The sequence below is a fragment of the Corapipo altera genome, unplaced genomic scaffold (genome assembly GCF_003945725.1).
Source record: "Corapipo altera isolate COAL_440 unplaced genomic scaffold, ASM394572v1 1, whole genome shotgun sequence".
Taxonomy (NCBI): domain Eukaryota; kingdom Metazoa; phylum Chordata; class Aves; order Passeriformes; family Pipridae; genus Corapipo; species Corapipo altera.
Genome location: NW_020884873.1, coordinates 8,003,422 through 8,024,446, shown reverse-complemented (window position 1 = coordinate 8,024,446; position 21,025 = coordinate 8,003,422). Strand labels below are relative to the sequence as shown.

Sequence of the window (21,025 nt, the reverse complement as noted above, 5' to 3'; positions counted from 1 at the left end):
ATCACAAACAACTTCATTTACATCCTTCTACAACTGTGTATTCTGTGCACTCTTCCTACTCTTCCAAAATAACTGTGCATTTGCAAACAATAAAATTAATATCTTCATTTAAATTACGTTTATTATGGCTTTCATATTAAAAATCTGTAGAGCTAAAATGCAGGATCAGAGTTATTAGACCTGTCATTTTATTTTAATTCATATGAAGTCTGCACACAGACCCAGTGAAAATGCACTTCCAAACATAGAAACCTTCAGGATCTGAAAGGTACAGCTGTTCAGAACCACAAGGAGCCCATCACAGAAAAGGATCAGCACAACACTAAATGTTGTTTGTACTGTATAATATTACCAGCAAAACTTATATTATGTCTGGTAAATGTAAACAGCTAATTAATGTCAGCCTCACTTTGCTGCTTGCCTGAAACACACACCAGAACAGTCAGGGCATGATTTGACACGAGCAAAGGATGGCAAAAAGGCAAACAGTTACGCCCAAAACCAGATTCAGCAAATGTCAGATATCAAAGCAAACAGAAGAAAAACCCAAACCAAACCCAGAAGTTTGCAAAACATTTGGGAGAAAAACAAGCTCTCCCCAGCCAGTGCTGATGTTATGCTCTAGTTACATCCCCTTTTACAAATGTAGGTAAAAATGTCTTTTCGCATCTGCTTGAAATCTCAGGGGAAAAAAAAAAAAAGAGAAAGAATTTCCCAAGTTGAACTTAGCCTGGGGTTTTCCTGATTGCTTGGTACAAGCCTGAGTCTCCACCTAAAACTGGTTTTTTTGACAACATAGTGTAGGCTACATCGAATGAGCTGAAGTAGCTTAAATTTCTGGTCCCCTGACAGGGAAAGGTCAGGGAAGCTCTGTACAGTGCCTGACATTGAAGACCAAGAGGCCAGTCTCAAATTGGATGCTTTGCATCCACTGGATTCTTCTCCCTATCCCAGGACTGTTACAGTAGCTTCTCATTGCTGTGAACTTCTTAACAGATAAGTTATCATCCTCACTGTTTGGCTTAACAGAATATACACTTATACATATTCAAGTGTACCTGCTATCTCAGATGGAGAAACCTCCCTCCTTGGCAACAAAAAGAGGTTTAGTCTTGAAACATCGAACATGATACTTATTCCAAACGGGAAAAAAAGAAATAAATGTCACGTTCATCTGTGAGCCAATCCCAGGGAATCATCCAACAGAACAGCCTAGGTTAAATATTGTAAACTACCCCTCCCCATTTCAAGTCCCAAAACTGTATTAACTGAAGACTGAGCAAAAGTACTCCATAAATGAACACCCAAAGGTTCATTTAAAAATCTCACTGTGAATTTCATTAGTTGGTAGATCCATTTCCCCACAATGTCTCAACTTCAATTAACACTACCAGATACAAATAAAGCCCAGAGAGTGTTTTTATAATGTCAGTACTGGAAGAATTTTGCTACAGATCTGACACTAAAGTTTGGATGTAACTAGGTTGATGACTCCTAAAACCCCAAAAGATATTCCAAGAATTAATGACCTCCCCTGAAAAAAAGTAGACAATTCATTTTTATATACCTCTAGGCAGATATTTTGTTGTCTGGTTGTTTTTTTGAAAATTATTCTAAATCTCATGGCCATTTTTGTAGTGTAGACATTTAATTTTTGTGATATGTACCCTTAAAATACAAAAGGTGATAACTAACCAAACTGCTTTTCTTCCTTTTGCTTCCTTTTACTATAGTTTTAATGTGTTTGGTTGAGGCACTTCAATACCCCCTTGTTGTCCCTTACAAATGCAGACCACAAACTAATTGTATAAAACACGTCAGAACACTGAGTATTACAGCATTATTGAGCAAATACTGTTTATATAATATTCCCAGAATGGAGAGGGGTTTTTTGCACTTTAGTAACACAGCTCTAAAAATAGAACCAAAATACTGAATTGGGGAAAAAATAGAACACCTCTCTTGGAATGGCAGAACAACCCTGCAACAGTGAAGAAAAATTGGCAGCCTGAAGGTGTCCTCTGAGCTCTATCACCAGCAGAGTCCTGAATTTTCTTAACAGATCCTGCATTAGGATACAGAAATAACTTACACAATATTTATGGGGAGAATGAGAAGGAATTCTTATATGGCCAAGTCCTGGGAAAACAACTAGAAGTGCAAGAGGTCATTCGAATGTGTAAAATTTACTGAGAAATATTTTGTAATTAGTACCAAAAAGTATCTGGAAAGAGGAAACATTAAAACATTGCAATTGCTCAGAACACAAGAGCAGTAGGAAATCAATCCCAAAAGAGAGGAGGGGCAAAGGAAACATGGGAAACGGGAAAACATTCAAAGCTAAATTAAGGCTTATAAGCAGTTTCTAGTTGTACACATTCTAGAAAAGAAAGAATTAACTTAATGTACAGAAGTAAAAATAAATGAGAACCAGAGAAAGACACAAGCACAAAATAATACAGGAGTAAAGAAGAAAGAGAGAAGACAGGTGAGAAAAATAAACAGCAAACACTACTCAAAAAACCATTTTTCTTCTCCTTGCTGAATATATAAAAAGGTCATTTAAGAAAAGCAACTGGCAAATTGGAAGGAAAAAAGCAGAGCTCAATTAACAGAGTTACAAAAATCCTAACTGGCAGCATTTCTTTCCCACAAAGAAAAATGGAGGTGCAAAATTTAGAGCTGCTTATTGTGATTATTATTCAAAGAAGAAAAAGTAAGGATAGCATATGCCAGTAGGCTACAAACAAATCGTGTGAACAAACTTAAAGGCCGAGGCCATGTAGCATTTAACCAAAAATATCTCAAGAAACAAGATTGTCTCAAGGCACATTTTAAAAAACCAAGGCAGCAAGCTTCCAGCAGCAAAACTATCAGCTCTAGGGCCACATTTGAGACATCTCCAGAAGTCTGGTCTACAATAAACTAGCTTCAAATGAATAAATGAATAAAACTTTATTTAAATTAAAACTAATTGCATAAAATAACCATCTGTGGAATTACCATGTGAGCAAAGACTTATTTGTCCCAACAACCCTGACTAAACACAAAAAAACTCCAAGATACAGCCTGTTAGAGATTTTTGTATAAATTTTTCTGGAGTCTGTAAAGGGTTTGGTTTTGGCATGATAAGAAATTTTATATTAATTCAAGGGGGGTTAGGAATATACTGAATACAGCACTAAACAGACATTGATACTGACAGGTAGACTACTTAAGTCAAACACATGTCAGTACCATCCTAGCTCTCAGTATTTACTTATAAATGTATTTACACTTAGGAAAAGGTGCCTAGGAACAAGTTGTTTAAAAGTACTCTTCAAAAATGCCATTTCAATGCATTTCATAAAAGTGAAACTACAAAAAATACTTTCTTAATCTTACAGAGAAAACGCCACACCCTTGCACTGCACTTTCTGTTGCAGATCTAAACTGAAACACAGAAACAAATTAAAAAAAAAAAAACACACAAAAAACACAGCTTGATTGTATAATTTTTAATGTAATGAAGATTAAATGTCTTCATAAAGCGACTGACTCAAATCGGCCACAACACCAGCCAGTATCTAACACAGCTTACCAATGCAGAGTGCCTCCCACCCAATCCAAGTATTTTAGATCTACTCTTTTAAGTGGCTGACATAAAGTCAGTGAACCTACCTGATGGATACTGGGAAAAGAGAATGACAGCTGGCTGCCTCACAACCAGTTCGACACTGTAACTGGCTTTGAGCGAAGCTATTCCACGCTTCAGCAACGTGCAAGCTTTAAAGCATAAAACTCATGTTTTAGGCCATATAATGAAATCCCTGACTGCAGAGTAGTTGGTATTAATGTCTTTGGTAGGCAAGCCATTGTTTAGCAGCGCAGCACACTCAATAGATGCTGTTAATGTCACAGGAACCAGAGATCCATTAGCTTCAAGTTTTAGCTCTGTTTAACGTTTCATTTCCTATTCCCTTGTGCCTGCTGCAGTTCTGGTCAGGCAGATTCAGCTGCCAAAAGTTCTGCTGGAGAACAGCAGGCCATTTGAACAGATACGAAAGGGTCTGAGCTATCTCCGAGCCCAGCAGCAGCACCACAGGGCTGAGACACGCACGTTGCAACTGTTGCAGCCGACAGCAACCGGCCTCGCCTCTCAACTTCACTCCCCATCGCCGGCTAAGACAAAGAGGTCCCAACGGCAGGAGAACTCGGAGCAAAGGGAAACGATCCACGCCTGCAAGATGCCGTTCCGCTACCACATCCCTTTTATTCAGCCCTGGCTTCCCGGCGGCTGTCGGCGAAGGGAAGCCCCGGCCCGAGCGGCGGTGGCGGTCCCGCTGACGGACCGGGGCGGCCGCCGCTCCCCGGGTGCCCCAGCGCCACCCACAGCCCCGGTGCGGGGAGCCGGAGCCACGGGAGAAGGGGGCCCAGCCCTCTCCGGAGCTCCTCGGCCGAGAAGCGCCCAGGGGCGGGCGGGCGGTGGAAGAGGCGCTGCTTCACCACACTGTGCGACCGGTGGGGAGGCAGCGGAGCCCGGGGAGGGAGCGCGGGGGGGACGCGGCCACCGAGGGCGTCCCGCCCGCCCTCTCCTGCCGCGTCCCCCCGTGCCCTTGGCAGGGGCAGCCGCGGGGCTGCAGCGGCGGGGGCGCGATGGACGCCCCGACTTTGCCCTCGGGGCGGTGAACGCGCCCGCCCCGGCCCGGCCCGGCCCGGCCCGCCTCACCTGCGTGCCCACCACCACGATCTGCGGCAGCTGGATGATGTCGGCTCCCACCGTGTTGAACACGTCCTGCAGCTTGTTAATGACGGGGATCAGCGCCTCCATGGCGGCGCGGGGGGAGACGGGCCCGGCAGAGGCGGCGGCGGACGGACACGACGGGCCCCGGCGGCTCCCTCAGCCGCCCCCTGCGCCTGCCGCCATCGGCGCCGGCCCCCGCGCACGGCACGGCCCCCGGCAGCCCCCGCGCGCCCGCCGCCCGGCATCATGGGAGGTGTAGTCCGGAACGGAGGGCGGGGGCCTCTCCCCGCCCTGCCGGGACACACAGCAGGGTGGCCGTGGGCGCGTATCACGAGCCGGTCCCAGGTTTGGGTGTGTTTTTTTAATACACAAAGCTGATCCTCTACAGGGATCACTAGTAGCAGAGCAACTCACAAGTTCACAGACTCACAGAATCAACCGGGTTGGAAAAGACCTCTGAGATCATCGAGTCCAATTTATGACCCAACACTACCCTGTCAATTAGACCACGGCACTCAGTGCCACGTTCAGTCTTTCCTCAAACACCTCCAGGGACGGTGACTCCACCACCTCCCTGGGCAGCCCATTCCAACGTCAAATGACCCTTTCACCTTTTTCAATTTCTACCCTTGCACAGAAATTCTTCCTGATACCCACCCTAAATCTCCCCTGGCGCAGCTTGAGATTATGTCCTCTTTTCCTGTCGCTGGTTACCCGGAAGAAGAGACCTACCCCCAGCTGGCTACAACCTCCTCTCAGGGAGGTGTAGAGAGTGATAAGGTCACCCCTGAGCCTCCTCCAGGTTAAACACCCTCAGCTCCCTCAGCCACTCCTCACAGGACACGCGCTCCAGACCCTTCACCAGCTCCATTGCCCTTCTCTTGACCCGCTCCAGTGGGCGGCACAGGCGCCCATGTCGGTCAGGCTGGCCTCATCACCACACGGAGTTTTCAGCAAACAGCAGGGAGCAGCCACATTTATTTGAGGCACTACTTTTTGTAAATCCCTCGAAAAGCAGAAAGGAGCCAAAGGTGTGCCCCCGCTGCCCTCCTCACTGCTTCACCGGGTGTGGCAGTGCTGCTGCCTGAATGCAGCAAGGACAGGTGCTGCATGGCAAACTGCCAGAGCTCAGCAGCATCTGGTGTCACAAAGCCAACAGAGCACAAAAATGAAGCCGCTGGGGGTGGGGAAGAAGCATTATGGAGGTTTCGTAGAAGGGACAACAGCACTGGAGAAGACCTGCTCTTACAAACTGTGCAGTGAAAAAAATGTTCTTCCATTTCTGTTCACATATTGAAAATTACAATGGACATATTTAAAACAGCTAAATTTATTTTGTTCACTTTTTCGTGGATATTTTTGGTTTTGCAAGACTCCCAGATAATCATCTGAAATTTTGTAACTAAGACGTATAATAGTAGGCTTCGTTGAGATGTCTGGCACATATTGGGAAGTGGGAAACTGTGTGAGATCTAATACTCTGCTGCCTTATAAAAACGATAGAATGAAACCAGAGGGTGACTTGTGATGCGAGATCACAACAAATAAGCTGTCACATCTTTAAATGTCTTTCCCTTGAGTGCACTTTGTCAAAGATAAATTATGAATACACTAGCACTGAGTTTAATTCTGACTTTGTCCTTTCTTGTAAGCCAGCAGAGTAAAAGTGCTTCTAAAAGTTTGGAGTTTTGGATGGCAATAGAATTTGTGTTCTTAGTCTATACAAATTAATCTTTTCCAGTCTTCGTGTCTTGTAACACTCAAATGTCAAAGAACAAAGGAAATATATTTTTATCTGTACATCTTTACAACAAAGTTTCTCATTCTTACATAAGCAATTTCACGCTGCTTGTCAGAGGGCTAATATTTTGGAATAAAAGCATAAACATGGCTGAGCAAATTGAAACTCTCAAAAATTAGTGTATTCAACACAGAGAAAAACAGTTAATGTGTGTAAAATTTGTGAAGAAGGTCCTGAATGCCCTGTTGGTGAGGGGTTCTTGTCATAGCCATACAAACATGATTATCCAGTGGTTTTGCCCATTAGCTTTCAGCGTGTCACGGCCGGTTGCTCTCAGAGATCATTAACACCAGAAGGCCATTTGGCATCTCCCTCTTCAGCTTCCAGGAAAGTAGCAAATATTTCCTGCATTGTACATCTGACACAGCAAATAATCTTTCTAAGGGATTTGCTGTTTCCTGTCTAACTTCATTTCCTCTCTCTCCTTGAGTCCCTGGAAGGAAAAGAAAAGGAGACAGGAAGAAAAGAAAAGCACCCCAGTTGCACAGGACCAGAAGCCTCTGGCACCCAAAGCAGATAGATAACAACCAGCTTATTTCTCTGTGCGAATCTCTCTTCTCTTGCTGCTTTTATTTTGACATATGATCTCATGGACACCACTGTGAAATGGAGCAAGTGCATCCTGGTTTATATTTTAATTAAGGCCAGAAGTGGGACACCTCAGAAAGAATGTAGAACTGGAAAAGGGTCAGAGAGGGACAACAAGGATGATGAAAGGTGCAGAACAGCTTCTATATCAAGACCAACTAAGTAAACTTCACACTACAGAAGAAATGGAACGAGGTAGCGAGGATCAGAGGTCTGTGTAATCATTAGCAACCTGGAGTGGGTGGAAAAGCATCAGATTTCTTTACTCTCCCTTCCAATACAGGCATCTTGGGAACATCTAATGAAAAGAGGAGCCAGCTCAGAACAAAACAAAGACAGCCCCTCACGGGTGGGTTGGTGACCTCTTGAGCTCCTTGCCAAAGGATGTTGTAGACAGTAAAAGTTTAAATTGGTTCAGATGGTGTATGGACAAGTTTAAGAAAGAGAAATGTAGTGCATGCATATAAATAGCTATGCAGGAATCAAATGTAGCTCTGGATGTTTCTGAGCTGACAATGGTTGGAAGCTGGGACAGTAGCCTTCAGAACCACTGTCTGTGCTCACCCTTTAGTCTGTCCCAGTATGGCTATTCTTAGAATTTTATCGGTGTAATACTTCAAGAAGCATACAGAGGAAATATCACTTGCAGAACCAAGTTGAGATAACCCAGCCTGCCCAGCAGAGATGTCAAAAGGCCTTCCAGGGGCTGGACACACTAATGGACAAGTACAAAGCAGATGAAGGAAGTGAATTAATGAAGAAATGCAAGAAGAAAGTACTAAAGAAGATATAAAGCTAAGAAACATCAGAATGCAAAGTTTAACACATTTTACATTTCTGGCTAAAAAGTGAGAGCTGGAAATACCTCTGATATGAAGTGTCATGTCCTACACCAACTTACAAAATCCAACAGTTACCTCAGCCCAGTTGAGGACTCTGCCAAAGCAATAAATATTTTACATGCAGTGGTTAGCTGTAGCTTTAACTCTAACTTTCCATGGCTGACTTACATTGTACAGACTAAGAAACTCAAAGTTCTGATAAAAGGCAGTAGTAGTCAGACAGGTTATTTACTAAAAGTTAATTGATACGAGGACACAGGAACAGCCACACTGAATCTAACCTCAGGACATCCTCTCTAAAACCATCCAGCATCACCCATCTGGGGAAAACATAAAAATGCAGTAATAAGATCTTCTGATTCCAAAACTCTATATTAGATAAATTTGATATTACTGTAAGATCTGAAATAGACAGTTCAATATTTCTTCTGGTTTTTGTTTCTGGAAGCTAGATTTCTTTATTTACCATATAATAGGGTTTTTGCCCTATCATGCTAAATTCTTGGCTCTAATGACAACCTCTGACAGTAAATTTCATTATTTAATTATACATCATGTAAAAAAATCAATTTGGTGTGACTTTTATATTTGTCATCTTCTAATTTCATTATAAGCCTCCTTGGTTTTATGTTTGAAATCAGGAGAACAACATTTCCAGTCTTATTTCTCCATGGTATGAATTTCTTTTTAGTTTTGCATCATTATCTGCTTCCACTTTTGCTTAGACAGCTGAGTCTCTTTCTATGGGCATACTGACAGTAATGGACAAGTCATTTGCCATTTAATTCATTTATGCCAGACGAAGAAACCACAAACTAGCACCTCAGCAAAGCATATTTCCCTGCCATCCTATTTGTCTAGAGAATTATTACCATGCTGAAACATATCGAGTTTGTGCCACATATAGTCATACTGCTTCATAATGCACAAACACTATTAGCAAAATATTTCTGTAAATTATTCTTTAAGTATTGTCACCTTTTGGAATCGTGCAGTACAGCAATTATATGGGTCTGGCAGAGCCTGATTTTTATGTGAAGACAAATTGCATGGTGTTTCTATATTCTCCAGAGCAACCTCATCACAGAAGTAACTGTAACAGTTTCTTATACAAGACATCTGCACAGTGAACACCATTAGCAGCTGACATAAATAAATTCCTGAAATACCTTGACAGAACGACTCTCCGTTTGGATGTTCTGCACAGATTTCCCAAGCTGACGGATTCTAGACCTTGCTCTTTTTTTTTTTTTTTTTTTTTTTCAGAAGAAACAGAAATCAGAGGCTTGAAATCCATAGTCCAGGGATTCTGCTGAATTGGCAAAGCGTGCTCTCCTACGTGCTGCCTGTAAGAAGGTCATAGTGCTGAAAGGAATCCACAGGTACGAGGAACCTGTGCTGACACCCAATCTTTGACAAAACAAAATTATCCTGGGGCAGAGATGCAACTTTGCTGGACAATATGATGAACTAAACAACTGAGAGTTCCTTATATTCTCTTACTCTGTCCACTGGGAAGTTATTTATCTAAACTCATTGGATATTCGTGGTGTCACACAACTCCTGGTAAAACACGCTTGCGGAACAGAAAGCAGTTTCAAGTTAAGGAAGGGGAGGGCACAGAGTTTAAGAGGAAAAGGGCAAACGCAGCAGTCAAACCTCATAAATCAGTAACATAGCCCGAGCACTCTGGTGTTTGTAAGACATTAGGCCAACAGAGATAAAAACTTTGGTTGGAGATTAAAGTAATCTCTGTACCGTTCTTAACTGCTGCATAACAGTGCCCCCCTCCCCCCTGCAACGGGTGTGGTCAGACTTCTTGAAATAATAATAACAGTTGCTTCAGTAAATTATTCTTCCCACTCCAGTGGTTTGCTGTCCAATTTTCATATAAAGACTTTTTATATTACAGGACTAACATTTAGGGAATAAAAGCAATAGCCCTCTGTCTGCTATCAAGAAAGTAACCTTTACCACTGGACAAAATGCACACTTAGCATTCAGATAAGGCAATATAACTAGAAAAAAAAAAAACTTATCCCAACCAAACCTTACCTCAACCAAAACTTGCTGGTATTCATAAAGAAATTAGCTTGTATCTTCTACTTCTGGATCTAGTAGTTTAAATAAGGCTATCTCCTGTGGACTTTTTAACATAAAATAGTATGGCAAGATGACCATTTCTTAATTTTATAATACACATTTTCTTGGGCACCTGCTTGTGTTTGGCACAATTTTAAGTTTAAATTCTAAATGTAACAACTGAGCATATGTGATTTACATCATCACACCCTGCATATAAGACTAATGGATACTTCAAGTTTATCTGTCTAAAGCTTTTTAGTTCAGGTCAGTATTGCAGTTCTGGAATGGACACTTGATGTCTCACCTGCCATGCTTTGCTTTGCATCACAGAGTTGTCTTGGAGTATATGAATGTAAGTCTTTTCACGTTGAACAGAATTATAAGATGCACTTCAGCAACTAAAGGGCATTCAGTTAATAGGACCACCTTAGTGCTAGTCCAAAATTGAATTCCAAAATACTACATAGGTAATGTAGGTCTTTTGTAAATGCTATGTCCCTGAGCCTTGAGCTAAAAGATTTGGATTCCCTTTGCAAGTCAAGAAACATTCAAGTATGGTGGAACAGGCAAGGCAGGTAGTTCTACATACTAGGCAGTGCATCTAAACAGAACTACAGTTGAAATCTTATCTTCTTCTGTTAATTTAATTTCGCACGGTGAGAAGGCTCCCCTATTCAGCAGAGTCTAAACCCCATTTTCTGAAGGAGGGACCCTTACCTAGAGTTTCGAAAAGTGAGTTAGGTGTACAATGTCAAAACATGTTCCAAAGAGAGCACAAACATCCAGCCTTGCTTCAAAACACAAGCTCACAGAGATACAAGTTCAGTCTCCAGTGGACCCAAGAGAGAGTTCATTTCCACATGTTCTCCTCAGAAGAGTGCTGGGACTGCCTGGCTCTGAGGCAGCAGTAGGAAGGGACTGCAGAGAACATGAGGCCACTGAAGGCCAAAGAGAAGGTAATCTCAGATTCTGCTCCCAAATCAATCTCTGTTTCTTCAACCATGTGCTCTTTTAGTATTGCAAATGCATAAATCAAGTCCAGAAACCTCAGGAATCTTCAATTTAAATAGGGTGGATTCAGTAAAACTAATATGAAGAAATTTGGGGATCTAGAAACTCAACTGCAACCCACTAAGTCATACCCTAGATTCCTAGTTAAAGCTCTATTCCATAAGGAGATGCTTCTCACAGCAGAAATTTACATCACTTAGCAAACAAAAACATATTCAAGTTTGGAGTTGAAACTGTCAATGAATTTTCTTGATAAGATCCTGATGTTTGGAGGCTAGGTAAATTCTGACTGGGAATAACAGTCATTAAAAAAAAACACAAACAAACAAAAACAAAACCCCAAAAATACAAAAACACAACCAACCAACCAACCAAACAAACAAAAACCAATTGCAGAGGTTATAGCTAAGAACTGGAAAACTTACCTGGCCGTGTGATGAATTCTTTATAATTTAAGTCTTTAAATCAGGGAAAGTAAAGTGAAAGATATGCTGTAACAGAAAGAAATGTAACAGTCTGACATGACGGGCAGGCAGCACATCCTGCTCATGACACCAGTGTTATGCTTTTGAGACAGAAACAGCAACACAGACATGGTGTAGACCTCAAGCAACCAAACTTTACTGTGTGTATCCTGACTTATTACGTGAACTGGGTCTGGTAAGGTTAAATATTGTCATGGCTGCCTGGTGCACAGGGCCAAGAAGGCAGAGAGTAACCAGCTCCCAGACAAAAACCATCACCATCATAAAGATCCCTCCACTTTTCTGTGAGAGACACCACAGAACCCTCCAGAGCGAAAAATTTCTTTAAAGCAAACGAGTTCCAAGTACTGTGTTTGCCAAGGGCTGGTATGCCATTTCTCTCGTGTCAGGAAGCTCATATAATGCCAAGAACAATTCTGTGGTAATGAGACAGTATTAGTCAAGCTCTTCGGGAGAGCCAGAGGAGACAACGCCTGTGCTTGATGGGCTCCTGGACAATTTGCTACCGCCTAGAAATATCAGTACTTATTAAACAGTACTTATTTAAAGGAATTAAGTAGGAGCTGTGATTGCGGATTTCCTGTAGCTTGAATTTTTTTTAATTGTGTTTTCTTGTTAAAGCACATTGTAGGGTAAACTCTGTTATTCTGTCTCCATGAAGAAGGTAGGGCATTGTGTTTAATAGGGAAAATAGTGGGTTTGGAACAGAGTTAATCACAGTGGGGAAAAAAAAAAACAACAGAAAAATTAGTAGGAAAAATTGCATAAATGGAGAGGGAAGCATTACTCTCCATGGTCTGTCAGTACTGATTTCAAATACTAATTTGTTTACTGTGTTTCCAAAGAGAAGAAGTAGAAACTAAACAAAATTCTTGTATGCAACTCCTTCCAGATAGGAACTAACAAGTCCTACAGTAACTTTTCCTCTCTCTGTTTTGAGAGAAGTCTTTTCTGCAACACAGTGCCCATCTGCAGAAGAATACCAAGAATAAATCAGATACAATCAAAACACATTTAATGTGTACAGACAATTGAAATTGGAAGCAGCTGTAAATGGTTCTGGTCTGTTAAACCACATTTGGAAGAGGAGTAGCTGCAGCTTAAGTGGCACTTCCTTAAACTGAATGTATGCTTAGCCAGTGAAGGAATTTAAAGAATCCAAGTTGTTTATGCTTAGGATGATCATCCAGCTAACTACCTGATCATTTTTTTGCTTTGAAGCACCACTTTAATTCAGTGCACAAGAGATCATGCCGAGCAGCTCACAAAATTTACTGGTCACATTCACACTAAAGAAATCTGGACCTAAACTCAGGATTGCAGGGACCACACCTTGTATCTTTCCTACCTAAGATGTCATAGCATTATATCCGCCCTTCATAAACTCAGAATATATCTTTCATCAACTTAGCAGTACTTGTGAGTAACCAGCACTTCAGCAAATTAGACAGAGTGTACCAAAACAGATAGGTCCTTACAAGCACACACACAACTGGAAATACGTTAAAGATTAAAGATTTGATCAGCAAAGAGAACAGTAGGTGGACAAAACAACCCAAAAAACCAAAACCAACCAAACAAAAAAAACCCCAAGAAAAAAAACCAACCGGCAATACTTATTTAATTATGCTTTTATTTTACAGGATACAAATTTCTTTTCTTTTTAGGTACTCAACATGAATTAAAGTGCTTAATTTTTACAATCTCCACCCCCCCCTTAGGACCAAATATACATATATTACATAAAATATGTACAATATCTTCATTTTTTTACATTCATATACTTATTGACCATAAAAATGACAAATTTGCACAACTTACAATGGCATTTAAATTTCACCTTTTTAATATTATTCACTGTCTGGCAAAACCAAAAGAAATTTACACCTCTTCTAAATATTAGTATTTTTTAAAAAAGGGGGCTTTTGCGATTAAAATCAGAAATGTTTCCAAAATGAAAGGAAATTAACATGTAGAGCCTGTAATTCTGATGTCAAACATTACAGCTGATCCAGCTCCTACTAAAATTAATATACTAATCTGCAGTGAGGGCTGAAGAATAGAAAATTTACGGATAGAAAAAACAATATTTCTGTTGCAAACTGTTCCCTATATGCAATAAAATTTGGCTTCTTAAACATACTAGGGCACATACATGCAAAAATGCTTTGATACAGTTCCCCCTTTTCTGAGTGTTTCCACCATAAATAGTTAATGAATCTACGAAGATGAACTATAAACAGAAATAGGCTGGTGTTATGCTGTGGTTGCAAACATGTTTTATTCAAAGAAATCTGCTCGGGGATTTTAATAGAGAAAAAAACATGTTTTACATTCATTTGTGCTAGAAAGAGGAAGGAGGGAAACAAAATGCCATAGTTAAGACTGGGAAGAAATTTAATTGTGAGGTTTCAAAGGAAGCTGATTGAATGCCTTACCGGAATTTGCATGTTTGTGGGGGTTTTTTTGTTTGCTTATTTTAGGCTGAAATAGTAAACATGCCACAACAGCAGATCTACTTCTGTTGATTTTTTTCTTCTGAAAAGAACACTCAACACAGTCAATACACATTCTCTTTTGAATGCAGCACAGTGTATTTTTTGATTGTAAAATACTGCTTGAAAACAAGTCATCTGAATAATAGTCTCAAATATATAAATACACATATATACATATACACACATACATACACATATGTGTATATACACACACATGTAACCATTAAGTTAATGTTATGTTCTGTTAAAGGAAAAGGATTTAGGAAACAATCTGACTAGCAGATTAAAACTTCTATCCAAGGAACATACTTCACTACAGTCCCACGGGTCAGAACCAGCTAGGTAAATTCCTCACACCAATAGGGCCACAAACTAGAGAAAAAAAAACTTTAACTCCATTTCATTTCATATTTCAAATAACAGCACACCACAGACTAAGAATGAGGCCCATTTCACCAATGGATTTATCTCAGGGATAGTCAATTCTGCCACAAAATTATTTTTCTCCAATCATTTACTTTGGATATAGATTTCCAGCTGTTTACATACAGCTTTACATCAATTACCTCTAACTGAAACTCGTCTGAAGTCCACCTTACCACTGTGACTTCAGATGAGACATAGTAGGTCAACAGCTACCAGTGAAAGTTTGATCTTCCACAAGTGTCTTTATATATGTAAGGCAGATTCTAAGTGAATTTAAATCTCTGAAGGTAGAACAGCTCCAGCAGGTCTATGCTGGTTTACACCAGCAAAAGATCTCTAAACAGATTTATGGAGAAAGCCCCTTTGTTATTGCTTAGAATTATTTCTACGTGGAACGTTTATTTTTTTCCTGAAAGCCTTTCCTTCAGTATAAGGAACCACTACCCCCTGTTAATTTTTATTTAATTTTGTCTTGAAATGAAAAGCTGACCATTTTTTATACTAGCTATGTGGTGATGAACCAAAACAACCTGTCAAATGGTTCCACATCTTTCACACTTGATTATTTTTTTTTATATATGTATATATATTTTTTTCCTTCTGACTCCACTTGGAAATCTTTAGAGCATACTTCTATAATCTCACCTAAATTTTACTTAGGTGGTAGTGTATTTATTCTACATTTAATCAGTGCCTTGTCTTCATCTGTAATTTGAAAACACAAAGAATAAAACCCTTCTTTTCTAGGATAGGGACTTAGAATCTTTGAGGAGATTTATAAAGCACTTTGAGATAGTTTTGCATAAAAAGGTGCCACTATATATTTACATGCAATTAAAGTGGTTTAATATTCTACTCCAAATAGAAGAGGATGTTTTGTATTCTCAATATCTATTTTGCACATATAAGTTAAATATGTTCTGAAATAAACAAAACTACTCAGAGTAAAGGGATTTGAAGGTACTAGATGATCTAGGTTTTATAGCAGCTCTTCAACCAAGCAGGAGTACCTGATACCCAAAAAGAATTTTTAGAGGGTTTTGACAAATGGCACAGACGTGCAGATGTCGTGACACACTATTTTCCCATGATGGGGTGATGGGGGGGGGGAATAAGTAATTTCAAAAAATATATTACTATGCTCCAAAAAATACTAATGATAAAATTAAGCCACTGTTCTGGTTGAACACAGACAAAATCACACAAAATAACTTTTGATCTGCTTTAAATTGCACAGAAGACTGATCACTTTTAAAGTGAGAAACAAGCATTTCTTGAACACAAGAATTGCAAAGCTTAAATAATTCAGCAGAGCCATTCACATTCATTCATGTATTATGAATGAATGCTCAGTTACAGTTTATTCCTTACACACACAGCTTTATGCTAATAAATTTAATGCCTTTTTTCTTTTCCTTTAAGAGTTTAACAGTAGAAGTGGGAACAGTTTCTACCTTGTTAGAATGATGGCTTTAATTTCACTGCTTTGGCCATAACACTTAAGCCACAGCAGTTACGACCTTGAATTTGTTCCTCTGCAGTCATAATTTACAATTTAAAGTTTTGGATGCTGTAGGAGGGCTTGTCTGGGGAGAATGAAGAAAACAGGGTGGTTAAATTTAAACCAATTTCTCCATCTTCTGATGCCCTTTAATATTGGTAGTACATACTTTTCCTACAAAATGCACACAGAACTGTATATTTGAGTGCCAAAGCATTCTGACTCAGAAGAGAACAATTCTGACCAAGCAACTGATTATGAGAACATGAAATAGGTCTCACTAGGGTAAATAAAATACCCTGTGCTATATAAATTTTAATGGCTGAGAGCAAACATGAGGTTAACATCCAAATAAATAACTCCCAATAACTTAATTTCAAATTGTTTATGCCCAAATGCAGGGTTTCATCTGGGAGATGCTGCAACCATTCAAGCAGCTTCAGCTACTCAATACCACTATAACAATAAGGCAGCACAGAAACTGCTGCTTCCAATCGTTTTCCTTATAATTTAGCTGGAATAGGGCTTCCTACTTGACTTAGAATTCAGTTTGCAGGAGCTTAGAAAACAGAATATACTACACAGCACCAGTCTGTGCAGGATGTTGGTCTGCTGGAGGATAAGAAGGCTCTTCCAGGACCTGGAAAGGCTGGATCAATGGGTCAAGCCATCTGTATGAGATTCAACAAGGCAAAGTGCCAGGATCTGCATTTGGGTCACAACAACCCCAGGCAGCACTACAGGCTTGGGGAAGGGTGGCTGGAAAGCTGCCCAGTGGAAAAGGCCCTGAGATGCTGGTCAACAGCCTCTGAACATGAGCCAGCAGTGTGCCCACGTGGCCAAGAAGGCCAATGGCATCCTGGCCTCTATCAGCAATAATGTGTCCAGCAGGACCAGGGCAGTGACTGCCCCCCTGTACTTGGCACCTCGAATCCTGTGCTCAGTTTTGGGCCCCTCACAACAAGAAAGATATTGAGGTGCTGGAGTGTGTCCAGAGAAGGGCAACGGAGCTGGTGAAGGGTCTGGAGCACAAGTCTGATAAGGAGTGACTGAAGGAAGGGGGGTTGTTTAGTCTGGAGAAAAGGAGGTTCACAGGGGCCCTTATTGCTTTCTACAGCTACCTAAAAGGAGACTACAGTGCGGTGGGGGTTGGTCTCTTCTCCCACATAACAAGCAACAGGACAAGAGGAAATGGCAAGTTGCACCAGGGGAGGTTAAATTTGATATCAGGAAATATTTCTTCACCAAGAGGGTGGTCAAGCATTGGAACAGGCTGCCCAGTGAAGGAGTTAAGTCACCATCCCAGTAGGTATTTAAAAGACATGTGGCACTTAGGGACATGATTAGTGACGGACTTGGCAGTGCTGGGTAATTGCTGGATTCAATGATCTTAGAGGTCTTTTCCAACCAAATCGATTCTATGATTACAGTCATCCCATCATATTATTTTCAGTATAGCTCAGTCCATCTTATCTGGGAACTCTTCTAAGGCAACTTCTTCCCTTACAGTCTACAACCAGTTCCTTCCTGGTTTCAAGCTGGTCTCCAGGAAGACCTAAAGTGAAACCATCACACCATGGGAAACCGTTTTCTATAAATTGAAATATGGTAAGACAACTCTCCATATCCCACAATTGCATTGGTGGCTCTTGTAGAAAATATCCACTTTGGGGAGATGACCATGAAAGAAAGATAGCCACTGAGAGTTCTTCTTGCTTACCTGAATGTTCCCCCATCCCTCACCAAGGAACACACAAGGTGATATGTATTAGCTAGGGATACCTTGGCAAGGACCTGTTGGTACTCACCAACATGAATCAAAACAGGCTTGAGCTGCCTATTAATAAAGGTAAACACAGCCAACAGTAGAAGTAACTTAAAATTTCTTAGAGAATTACAGAAGAGCTTGCACATCAGATAAAAGTAATACTAGGGTATCATGCAGAATATTCTGGACACACGGAGCACCCAAGGAAGAATTCAGAAGTGACATGCACAAAAGTCAGCTGCAGAGTTAGTACTCTACAATACCACGTCCTGATCATTACTAACACTGGTGTAAAGCTTTGAAATTTAAAGGCTATGGTAGATTTTGGATTTGTGGAGGTGAGAGCAAAATCCATCCTACTAACATTAAGTTGCATGACATTCTTCTTGTGAAGGAACAATGGACACTGCATGCTCATGTACGCTTGACGCTAAAAATTTAACAATCCTTTGTTAAATGCAAAACAAGTTGGGATTTTTTTTTCCCTATAATGTTGTAGAAAGAGTAAAGTGGGAATGGGAGTTCGGTGAGTAATTCATTTGGCAAACTTGTTATAAAAAAGCAACAATTTAAATCTGCCCTCATGTTACTAAGAAAACTGGACTTGAACCTGAGCTCTGCAGCTTGGCAGAATTTAAAATACAGATTGCAGATATATTGAGAAGACTCCTGAATGGTCTTATGACGAGTTGATTGTAGAAGTTACATATTTCCTCTCCTTTAATGGTTCAGAAAAGGAAAGACAGCAATGATTTTAATTGTCTACTTGATAGTCAATCACTACTTCTGAGTTTTTCATATTTCATCCAAGGATAATTACAGCAAAAATTTTGGGGAGGTCATTTGCCTCTATGTATAAAAACTCTAATAGGAATGAAAGTTCAAAAGGAACTTAATATTGTAAAGCTAACAAGTCCTTATTCACAGACGAAGAAAACAAATAATGTTAGTTAACACAACTTGAGATTTGCAAGCTCAGACTTCATATTGAACTTTTATAAAGCAGGCTCCACCTTACAACAATAATCCTTGAAGACTGTTGTCATAAATAAGTATTAGAGGATCTAATCTTCTGCAAAAATTAAAAAACTTAAGTTCAAAATGTTCTTTTGTTTCGATAACCATAACAGCAAAAACACACGTTCCCAGCAGGTTATTAGAATCTGTTGCTTTTCTCAAACCACATATTGCATTTGAGTAACAAACTACTGCACTCTTAAAAGCTACCAGTGATAGGACACCGAAGAAAAGCGACTACTCGTTTAAAACACAACTGGAACTCATATGTCCATTGCATGCCACTTACATTACTGCTATTTTTTTATGCATAAAAATATCAAGATCATTAAGTGTCAGCTATTAAAACAAGTCACTGAACAGTATTTTTCAATTTAGGACTGTGTTTAATTTCAAATAGAAAACATGCTTTTTTAAAATAAATTATTCACTAATAGGAACCCAGAATCATGAAATCAAAGCACAAATCAAGTATTGTACGTTTTTAATACTGTACATATATTATATATAGTTTTCTCATATTTTATTTCTAGATTGAAAATCATTAGATTTTTTTTCCTTGATAAACTGAAACCTTAAAAGCCAATATACCAGTGAAAGCAATTTGCATTATTTTAAGTAAAAGAGACAAGTGAATACAACATATGTACAGATCTGTGGAAATCAATCTATAAACTACATACATTAAACCAAACTGTCCCTGCATGTTTAAGTACAGATCTATTTTGGCAATGTGGAGGTATATCTTTTATCCTGTTGCAAGTCCTAACATGTAAGTAGGAAGCTTAAAATATTTGCATTCTTAATGAAAGTAGCAAATGTTAACTGAAGAGCAACTGGATTCTCAAAAAAAAAAATTGCATTATGACAAACAAGCAGTACAGTAAAGTTAGTAAGTATTTTTAATAGCATTCACATTTTTTTAAAAAGTCTCTTAAATGAACCTGTACATCTCTTTTATTGACAGAACATAAATATAAGAAAAAGATCCCTAAAAAGACCAGAATTTTTCCCAAACATAAAGTGCCAAGATGTGTATGGTAGTAAGAAGTTTCTTTTTCTTTTTTTTTTTTCTTTTTTCTTGATTGAGCAAAGAAAGGTTAACACAAAGGTTAACCACAATTTCAACTGAAATCTTTTAAAAATGCCATGTGTTCTTGAGCTTCAGCATTCAGATCTTTTAGAAGATTCAGGCTGCTCTTCTAAATTCACTTGCAGTTCATTTTGACATTCTGGTGTCTCACCTTTGACAGCTAAATGGATAACTTTTAGCCATTTTTGTTTCAGTTCCTCATTGTCAGCAGCAAAGCTGTGCACAGATTTAGACTGGGTCAGTTTGAAGCTGTGTGGGAGGTCAGCACTTTTTGGAGTGTCATCCACTGTATAGCCCAGAAGGGGAATTGTAGCCAGAGCTTTAACGTCCTAAGAAAAAGAAGTTCTTGGTTAAGAATGGACAACTACTCTGCCCACTACCTCTCATTTACTATACAGGCTGGTGAAAACACTTGGATCTATCCTGCATTCCCAAGCTATTTGACTTCTCTTCCTCAGATGTCAGTGACAATAATTACTAAAACCTTTTCCATTTTCTCTGCACGTACCTGTGGAGCACCATACATGTAGAGCACAAGAGCTTCCTGTTTAGGTATAACACACCAAGCTTTCTGCCAGGGCTTCGACTTTTCCATGTACTGAAGAAAGCTACATATGACACTGTTTCCAGAAACTTCTGCAGATTCAATCTGGGAGATAGTACAAAGCATAAAAAGGAACAAAAACTTTTCTTAAATAAAGTCTAAAAATATACAGGCCAGAAAAGCAGAAATTTATCATCATTCATATAAAATCTTGGGTAGCATCTGCAAAAGAGCTTCAAGAAAGACCAAGAAGGACTGGATTTATGGAGAATATATATATTAAACATATACAGTCACAACATATATTCCCTTAACATGTGTAATCTATTCCTTTTTTCATCAGCAATTTTGGATTATAGACTTCTAGATCTCTCTAAAATTCATTTTGCCACCACAACTAGCCTTTCTTTGTATCTGAGTATCCACAACGTCCGATTTCCAAAATAACATCATGTTAGGCATTGAAGTGCCACTAATTATCCAACATGACAACCAATCTATTTTGACAGTCAAAATATTATGACAGGATCAGATCCAAACACTTTTCTAAGAATAACATAGGCATGCAAGCACTAATACTAGAGAAAAGAAGACACTCTGAAGACAGAGTGACATGCTACTCAGGTTAAATAGTGAACCTGAG

At 39.7% G+C, this 21,025-nt stretch overlaps 2 protein-coding genes across 7 annotated transcripts in view; both read right to left on the bottom strand.

The window, feature by feature from the left end:
• DNM1L (dynamin 1 like) overlaps positions 1-4,932 on the bottom strand; it is a 37,495-nt gene extending 32,563 nt beyond the window's left edge. For all 4 annotated transcript variants that reach the window (XM_027656215.1, XM_027656233.1, XM_027656224.1 and 1 more), the window contains exon 1: positions 4,709-4,932. In XM_027656215.1, coding sequence (XP_027512016.1) covers positions 4,709-4,810 — 102 coding nt within the window. In that variant the 5' untranslated portion in view covers positions 4,811-4,932. The remainder of the gene's footprint in view (positions 1-4,708) is intronic.
• Positions 4,933-19,110: 14,178 nt separating this feature from the next.
• FGD4 (FYVE, RhoGEF and PH domain containing 4) overlaps positions 19,111-21,025 on the bottom strand; it is a 65,069-nt gene continuing 63,154 nt past the window's right edge. For all 3 annotated transcript variants that reach the window (XM_027661697.1, XM_027661686.1, XM_027661706.1), the window contains exons 16-17: positions 20,347-20,487; positions 19,111-20,167 (exon numbers count right to left, since the gene is read on the bottom strand). In XM_027661697.1, the coding sequence (XP_027517498.1) occupies positions 19,910-20,167; positions 20,347-20,487 (399 nt within the window). In that variant the 3' untranslated portion in view covers positions 19,111-19,909. The remainder of the gene's footprint in view (positions 20,168-20,346; positions 20,488-21,025) is intronic.